Source organism: Takifugu flavidus, unplaced genomic scaffold, assembly GCF_003711565.1.
Source record: "Takifugu flavidus isolate HTHZ2018 unplaced genomic scaffold, ASM371156v2 ctg1034, whole genome shotgun sequence".
In the NCBI taxonomy this organism is placed as follows: Eukaryota; Metazoa; Chordata; class Actinopteri; order Tetraodontiformes; family Tetraodontidae; genus Takifugu; species Takifugu flavidus.
The window spans coordinates 851-9,858 of record NW_026621799.1 but is presented as its reverse complement, the minus strand read 5'-3'; the positions used below and the strand labels follow the sequence as shown (position 1 = coordinate 9,858).

General features: G+C 38.3%; 1 protein-coding gene across 2 annotated transcripts; it reads right to left on the bottom strand.

Annotated features, from left to right (window-relative positions):
* Positions 1 to 4,458: 4,458 nt before the first annotated feature.
* LOC130519635 (uncharacterized) lies at positions 4,459 to 7,610 on the bottom strand. Of its 2 annotated transcripts, XM_057023160.1 has the most exons (7): positions 7,142 to 7,610; positions 6,354 to 7,034; positions 5,728 to 5,853; positions 5,544 to 5,581; positions 4,912 to 5,469; positions 4,802 to 4,837; positions 4,459 to 4,726 (listed from the first exon to the last, which is right to left on the bottom strand). In XM_057023160.1, the coding sequence occupies exons 1-5, from the start codon at positions 7,188 to 7,190 to the stop codon at positions 5,374 to 5,376; spliced, it is 990 nt and encodes a 329-aa protein (XP_056879140.1). In that variant the 5' UTR covers positions 7,191 to 7,610; the 3' UTR covers positions 4,459 to 4,726; positions 4,802 to 4,837; positions 4,912 to 5,373. The 2 variants fall into 2 exon arrangements, with proteins under 2 accessions (XP_056879140.1, XP_056879139.1); XM_057023159.1 differs by having other exon boundaries at positions 4,802 to 5,469.
* Positions 7,611 to 9,008: the final 1,398 nt, after the last annotated feature.

The window sequence follows — 9,008 nt, the reverse complement described above, 5'->3', positions numbered from 1 at the left end:
GACTGTGATGCTGACTGATCTATGGTCAACCTTGAACCCTCTACAATGACTTTATAACCTTCTGTAAAGTCAAATACTGATAAATACTGATTTACACAGTAATAGGTGGCTGAGTCTGATAACTCCAAATCTGATATTGTCAGATTAGCTCCTTTGTTACCAGGATGTAGTTGGAAGCGTGGATTGGTTTTGAAGTCATTAACAAATTTCCAATCTTCGCTTGATATCCCGTATGTACAGATCAGAATCGGCTTCTCTCCCAGAGTTTCTTTAAACCAAGAGATCTTGGTAGAAACATCACCTCTGTGAAGACACGGCAAAGTCAGGTTCTGTCCAGGTTTGACCAAGATATAATTGGTCTTCCAATTCAAAGATGGAGAAAATTCCATTGTAGCTGTCTGAGCTAAAAACGAAATACAATTAGAAATGAATACCGTTCAATGTTTAAATCTAGAATTTTGCAAATGATGCCATAAATAAACAAAATACAAACAAAAAAGAAATCCTCACCAAATTTCTCCAAACATATCAGCCAGAAGATCAACTTTGCAGATGTCATCTTGCTCGAAGTTTTGGGCTGAGTGAAGAGAAGACTGGTCCTTTTTAAACTGATAAATGCTGCACTTGTATCTGATTGGGCAGCCGGAGATGACTCGAGGGTGTGAGATACAGGAAACACGATCACTTCTAATGTCAGATTTGCTTGATAAAATTGATGTTTTTGAGTTGAGTTATAATGTGCATCATTTCTAACCAACCAACCAACCAACCAGCAATCATTCTTTTTTATTTTTTTCATGTTGCAGTAATGCATCCAGTAAATGCTCACTAATTATTATGTCAGACAGCTTTTGGAAAATGATGCAGCAACGAGGGGTAGCATGGGCTCAAACAAGATTGTTCACGTAAGAGGGAGCAGATTCCGGTATTAGTCTGTTGGTCAGCATGAATGACATGATCTTAATGTGGGCAGGTACAGTAGACCTCTATCAGCAGTGAGGTGGCATGGGCCTGCTTTCGTTGGACTATCTGAATTGGTGGAAATATGGGAGATCACCATGACTTGTATCAGCATTTGTAGGTTTAATGGTCTGGTTTTTCTGAGGTTGGATATGGCAAAGTGACGGGATGACAGGGAGACTGATGCTACATGATCACAAAACCTCAGATGATCAACAATCATGACTCCAAGGTTTCAAACAGCCTCGATAACAGGCAGGGGCCAATTTTGTGATCTATGTTTTGATGAATGGATAGTTTTGCCAAGGAAAGAAGGAGCTCATTTTCACCATGGTTAAGTTGAAGGTGGTGGCCCTGCATCCATGCGGATATGTCTGAGAGACATGGTGAGATCTAGTCTGAGCCGGAGGGTTAGTCTGGGGAAAATGAGACGCAGAACTGGGTGCCATGTGGAAAGCAATGGTATAAAACACCATGGGAGACCATGGGATGATTTGCCTGAGCAATGTTGCGTATATGGTAAAGAGCAGCAGCCCCGGCACCGATCCTTGGGTGACCCCAGTGGAGAACTAGTGATGAGCCAAAAGTTGATCATACCACGACACCCTGAATGAATGCCCAGATAGGTACAATTCAAAACAGGAAAGTCAGAGCAACACCATGTAGCACTTTTTAGTCAGCTACAGTTACCATGGACCAGATAGGTTCGACTACTGGAGCAGTGAATGATTTAAATGTAGTAACAATAACCACAGACCAGAAAATAAGTTTAAATTGCCGGCATATTATTTGAATGAAACAGACAGAAAAAACATCAAACATACAGTTGACATACAATTGACAGGCTTTTGATATCACTTTCAAAAAAAAAAATGAAATATTCTTCCCTTTTTGTTCAAGTTTGTAGTTTCAATCCTTTTTTGGGTTCTTCTTTTCTTTTCCTTTTTTAAGTTACAACCATTTCTCACATTTTGTTATTTATACCAACAAACCAGTTACACTTGGGACAATACCCTCACAAGTACTCACAAGGCTGAATAACCAAAAACATCATAGTAAAATTTAAACTCAAAATAATTCAGCAAAAGACTGAACAATTTGTTTCCAAAAATAAATGCTTTTTTCTTAAAAAAATGTAATTAAACGGGGAAAAAAAATCCTTTTATTGTCCTGAACCTTTAATTAAGAGTCTATGGAAGTCTTCTGCACTTTTGCAGAGAGATGTGGGCAAATCCTACCAGTTCTGATGAAGCAGGGGGCTTTGCTTCTGCGTGATGCACGTGGTTCTGGGTCATCGCGGTCTCCATGGGTGGCTCGCCATCTTGTATTACGCACGTGGATTCCAACTCTCCGATGGTTTCTGGTCCACTCTTTAAAAAAAAAAACCTCCTCGAAGCACGGAAACAACTCCAGTTCAACTCTTTTTTTTTCACTCTTTTCTCTTTTTTCTATCCCAATCAGCGGCTCTGTGAAGATCGTTGCTCGTCTCCAATTCAGGTGCAGTGGAAAGGTCAAAACAACCCGATTGGCTGTGGCTAGTCACCTGGTCCACGTCAGCACAACCCTTCAAAATAAGAGTCTAAACACAAATTTCAAATCGTCAAACAAAAAAATGGAATCACAATGAATTTACAAACCTTTAACTCTTACCTAGACACCGTATCATGAAACATACAATTTTAATGATTTTTAACCATCTTAATCCATTTGTCTATCACAATGTATTTCTTATTAGCTGTTTTATTTTATTAACATGCTTTTATTGTATGAGGCTTTGTAAACCAGGGTTACAACCACATAGGTGGCCCTGGCCCATAGACAGTGACCTGAGGAGAAGACAGCAAGAGAAGCTGGAGGAGGAACTGATGAAGATGTAAGCACTCTCTGTTGCACATGGATAGAATCAACACGGAGTATATCAGAGGAACTGGAATATTGTGTTTTTGTAAGCCTATAAAATCATGAATTAGTCCACTTATTAACCTATATATTAAACAAAATGTATGTACTCAAGTGAATGTGTCATTATAATCTAAAATATAATCTAATCTAAAAATGTTTGCATACAGACATTCGATGGATAAATGTGCTTAATACAAACAGAAATAACACTATTGACAAGAAGATGTGTTGATGTGACTGCAATGGGGATCACATTAACATTACAGCAATGTCATTTTCCTTACACTAGTTGTCTTTGAATGCCAAGGTCAAGAGAGTGAAGCGATGTAGTTTGACTGCTGTGTGTTAAGACACAGCAAAGACTTCCTGTTTGAAACCACCAAGACAGAAGGGGAAAAGTCAAGCCCAAAAAAGATTCTGACTGTGTTACAAAAAATCCATTTGGACATTTTAGACAATAAAGGGCTGCAACTTTATTTGAATCTTATTTTAGAAGAAGATTGACTGCAGGACAAAATATATAAGTACAGGATTATTTTTAAACACGTCAAAACTTTAAGTGTTTTGCATCATAGTCTAAAAACATGGCTGTACGTATGGTAACGTATGAATGGTATGGTATATTACTTGATATTTCTTTACATGATGTGTATAATTATGTAATGTTTTATTCCAAGAAGAAGAAGAAAGAAAGAAAAGAAATATCATTTCAAATGTAAAAACAGACAGCAAACAGGTCGAGCAGTAACTGATGTTGTGGTTTTGTTTCTACTGCATAGTGTCACATGTGTGGGGGTGTGTAAGCTAACACCCTAACACCTAGGGTGTCTAAACTAAAGTGCCACACTAAATTAACAGCTGCGCATTCTGGATTATTTACAGTCTTTTTCAACTTTAAGGATATTTTTTTGTAAAATAAGAAACATTCAACAGCTGCAAGTGCTTGTTGGAAAGTCACCACCAATCTCTTGGTTTTAGTGACATTTAGCTCCAGTCAGTTGTTGCACCAATCAGAAACCTGGGGAAATAAAGCCCTGGGAGATACAGCCTGTGGCAGATACTGACAGCAGATACAGCAGGACCATGTGTAAAAGGGGTGGTTTGTACGATAGCTTGGCTGCTTTCATGTCATGCTTAACTTCTCTATTGACTTCCTTCTTCTCAGAATCAGAGCATGTGAAAAAGGAACTTTTCTTTCTGCTGAGGATTTCCTTGAGGTCTTTTTTTATCCTTGTGTGTCCCTGCCATGGCCTATCACCTAATGCATATGGCCCCAGACCCTGCTGCAAGACAGACTCATGTCTCTGTTTTATGTTTGGACGATCTGGGCCCATAGACAAAGTCCCAGCCATTGGTCGCACACAAATCTGCTCCAACCACAGGCCTAGGCCCCCTGGTCACTAAGTGGGATATGCTGTTCCTAATTGATAATGTCTTTGAGATCTGTGCTTTATCTGGCCCTCCACCTATTACCCCTTTCCCATTGGAGGCCTTATGAGGGGCAAATTAAGACAAAACAGATTCTGGGACGTTGAGGACACTTAAGCTCCTCCACCATGATTCGTTGGTAGTTGGAGGACAAGACAATCAAGTGTGTGTTGGTTATTTCCTCCTTTATTGTACCAAGGATCTGATCATCCTGAACAATGTAGAATGTACACAATAAATCAAATATCTATAAATCAACCACAGAAGAGCCTTTTCTATTTTGTGAGTTTTCTGAAACTACAAGATATTTAAAATTGTTGAAAATGGTCATTTTTCTATTGTACTGCTTTACACTGAAGTAAACACATTCAGTCCAGGTATATTCTCTGTTCATCTTCTTCTTCCACAAAACAGAACCATCTGCATCTGGACAATCCTGTAAATGACAACAATGAACTCAGTGCCTTTCGAATATTTAATGAACGACTTTATTCTGACAATAAAAAAATACCTTTGGTTTGAATAGAGGTGAGTCTTACATGTGATTCTGAAAAATAAAATGGAATGTTAGAAATGTAAAATTACCCTCTAAAATAAGCCCAGAAGTGTAATTAATCACACCTTTATAATTGCAGCTGTGACTGTTCATCATGCACACCGAGAAAGCCAGATACTCTACCAGAAAGGTGCTGAATGATGATGCACCAAGGAAGTAAACTGAGAACTGAGTGTGTTTATCATCTATAGATGAACACAGCAGCAGACAGAAGTCAAGGTTTCAGTTCCATGGTGAAGAAGAACAGGCAGTAGAGCTTGAACAAGTACAGTTAGCGATTTACTCCAACCACCAGTTCTGTTGAATAAGTTTTTCTCAAGTACCCAGGCTCTGAAACCAATGAGTTGAGGTGGAATGGACTTTTATTGCAAGTTTAAGCCAATTAAATAATTGTTTTTGAGGTTCATAATCTAAAACCAAGTAATCATTGTCAAATTCCTAGTTTGGCTACAATATGTCCACACAAAGCTTTTGTTCAGGTATTTGCAACTCAGAAATAAAACTTAAACATAAAACATTTTTCTATTCTACTGCTTTACACTGAAGTAAACACATTCAGTCCAGGTATGTTCTCTGTTCATCTTCTTCTTCCACAAAACAGAACCATCTGCATCTGGACAATCCTGTAAATGACAACAATGAACTCAGTGCTTTTGAATATTTAATGAACGACTTTATTCTGACTAATAGAAAATACCTTTGGTTTGGACAGAGGTGAGAGTCTTACATGCAATTCTGAAAAATAAAATGGAATGTTAGAAATGTAAAATTACTATCTAAAAGCAGACCGGACGTGTAATAATCACCTTTATAATTGCAGCTGTGACTGTAATATTCATTTATATTATTTTAAGAATATTCAAATATATTACATCAGTTACCCAGAGAGTGTTGGCTGTTTCTCTTTTTCGTCATATAAACTGAAATGGTTAATAAAATAACCACGATGATGGTAAATATCCAGGTCGCACTGAGGAAATACACCAAAACAAGATATTTTCCTTCATCTGTAATGAGAGGCATCAGAAATTGTGATATCCGCGATACTGTTTCAGATAATTATTTAGGTCTTTACACATATTTGTCTTCTCACTTTATATCACGGCAGTTATGATGTCATTATTTTCTAATTCAGCGAAACTACAGGCATCACCATTCACACATTATTTTATAAAAACAGTATTTAAAGAGAATCTATACTGACATAACAAAAATATGAGTTAAAGTTATACTTTGACCACAAATGTTTTTAATGTGCTGCTGTGGTGTAAAATTCAAACAGCATACATTTTATGACTGTATGAACTTAGAACTTAAGGTTCATGTTGCTATAAATTGCTCTATGTGTTTAAACATAGAGCAATTAAGAAATTAAGTTACATTTTGGATTTTTTTTTTAACACTGAGGTCATGTTGGCTTTATTATTTTTACAGGCGTATGGAAACAATCTGCACATAAAATAGCACTTTAACAGCTTTTGAATAAAATAATTTCAAACTCACTCACCCTCAAACACCAGCTTGGTTCCATTTCCAAACAGAATGTGTCCACATGCTGCAACAGCACAATAGTAGGTCCCAGTCTGAGAAGTGTTCAGGTTCTTCATGGAGAAGCTGTAGAAACAGGTGTTGGTTTTCCTCTCACACTGCTTATTCCCGCCTGTATGGCTGTACATGAGTCCCAGTTGAGATTGTCCAGAGTTTCTGAACCAGTAAACAGTGTGATCCCCATCACAAGTCCACCCAGTATGGACTGTACAATTCAGCATCACAGAACCTTCTGCTTGGATAGACTGTGATGCTGACTGATCTATGGTCAACCCTGAACCCTCTACAATGACATTATAACCTTCTGTAAAGTCAAATACTGATAAATACTGATTTACACAGTAATAGGTGGCTGAGTCTGATAACTTCAAATCTGTTATTGTCAGATTAGCTCCTTTTTTACCAGCATGTAGTTGGAAACGTGGATTGGAGTCATTAACACAGCTACAACGATTCCTTAATATCCAGTATGTACCGAGCAGAATCGGCTTCTCTCCCAGAGTTTCTTTAAACCAAGAGATCTGGGTAGAAACATCACTTCTGTGAAGACACGGCAAAGTCAGGTTCTGTCCAGGTTTGACCAAGTTATAATTGGTCTTCCAATTCAAAGATTGAGAAACTTCCATCGTAGCTGTCTGAGCTAAAAACAAAATATAATTAGAAATGAACACCGTTTAATGTTTAAATCTAGAATTTTGCAAATGATGCCATAGATAAACAAAATACAAACAAAAAAGAAATCCTCACCAAATTTCTCCAAACATATCAGCCAGAAAATCAACTTTGCAGATGTCATCTTGCTCCAAGTTTTGGGCTGAGTGAAGAGAAGACTGGTCCTTTTTAAACTGATAAATGCTGCACTTGTATCTGATTGGGCAGCCGGAGATGACTCGAGGGTGTGAGATACAGGAAACACGATCACTTGTAATGTCAGATTTGCTTGATAAAATTGATGTTGGGGAAATTAAAGGAAGATTTAAAGGTTAAAAAAACCCACAAGAAAAAACTTTGGAATCCCCTTAAGAATAGGATTTTGCTTCATATATAAATAGAATTCAATTTGAGTTGAGTTATAATGTGCATCATTTCTAACCAATCAACAACAACCAGCCAACCAACCAACCAGCAATCATTCTTTTTTATTTTTTTCATGTTGCAGTAATGCATCCAGTGAATGCTCACTAATTATTATGACAGACAGCTTTTGGAAAATGATGCAGCAACGAGGGGTAGCATGGGAAAACAAGATTGTGCACGTAAGAGGGAGCAGATTCAGGTATTAGTCTGTCGGTCAGCATGAATGACATGATCTTAATGTGGGCAGGTACAGTAGACCTCTATCAGCAGTGAGGTGGCATGGGCCTGCTTTCGTTGGACTATCTGAATTGGTGGAAATATGGGAGATCACCATGACTTGTATCAGCATTTGTAGGTTTAATGGCCTGGTTTTTCTGAGGTTGGATATGGCAAAGTGACGGGATGACAGGGAGACTGATGCTACATGATCACAAAACCTCAGATGATCAACAATCATGACTCCAAGGTTTCAAACAGCCTCGATAACAGGCAGGGGCCAATTTTGTGATCTATGTTTTTATGAATGGATAGTTTTGCCAAGGAAAGAAGGAGCTCATTTTCACCATGGTTAAGTTGAAGGTGGTGGCCCTGCATCCATGCGGATATGTCTGAGCAACATGGTGAGATCTAGTCTGAGCCGGAGGGTTAGTCTGGGGAAAATGAGACGCAGAACTGGGTGCCATGTGGAAAGCAGTGGTATAAAACACCATGGGAGACCATGGGATGATTTGCCTGAGCAATGTTGCGTATATGGCAAAGAGCAGCAGCCCCGGCACCGATCCTTGGGTGACCCCAGTGGAGAACTAGTGATGAGCCAAAAGTTGATCATGCCACGACACCCTGGATGAATGCCCAGATAGGTACAATTCAAAACAGGAAAGTCAGAGCAACACCGCATAGGTGGCCCTGGCCCATAGACAGTGGCCCTGAGGAGAAGACAGCAAGAGAAGCTGGAGGAGGAACTGATGAAGATGTAAGCACTCTCTGTTGCACATGGATAGAATCAATACGGAGTATATCAGAGGAACTGGAATATTGTGTTTTTTTAAGCCTATAAAATCATGAATTAGTCCACTATTAACCTATATATTAAACAAAATGTATGTACTCAAGTGAATGTGTCATTATAATCTAAATATAATCTAATCTAAAAATGTTTGCATACAGACAATTCGATGGATAAATGTGCTTAATACAAACAGAAATAACACTATTGACAAGAAGATTTGTTGATGTGACTGCAATGGGGATCACATTAACATTACAGCAATGTCATTTTCCTTACACTAGTCTTTGAATGCCAAGGTCAAGAGAGTGAAGCGATGTAGTTTGACTGCTGTGTGTTAAGACACAGCAAAGACTTCCTGTTTGAAACCACCAAGACAGAAGGGGAAAAGTCAAGCCCACCATGCAAGTATGTACAAGTATTGCCGTCATAGCTGCAGCACAATTAAAAAAAAAAAAGATTCTGACTGTCTTACAAAAAACACATTTGGACATTTTAGACAATAAAGGGCTGTAACTTTATTTGAATCTT

Coding starts and splice junctions, on each gene's coding strand:
- LOC130519635 (XM_057023159.1), bottom strand. CDS start 7,190: ATGACATCTGCAAAGTTGATTTTCTGGCTGATATGTTTGGAGAAATTT. Junction 7,035..7,141: donor GATATGTTTGGAGAAATTTG/GTGAGGATTTCT, acceptor TTTTGTTTTTAG/CTCAGACAGCTACGATGGAA. Junction 5,854..6,353: donor AACCAAGCTGGTGTTTGAGG/GTGAGTGAGTTT, acceptor CTCTCATTACAG/ATGAAGGAAAATATCTTGTT.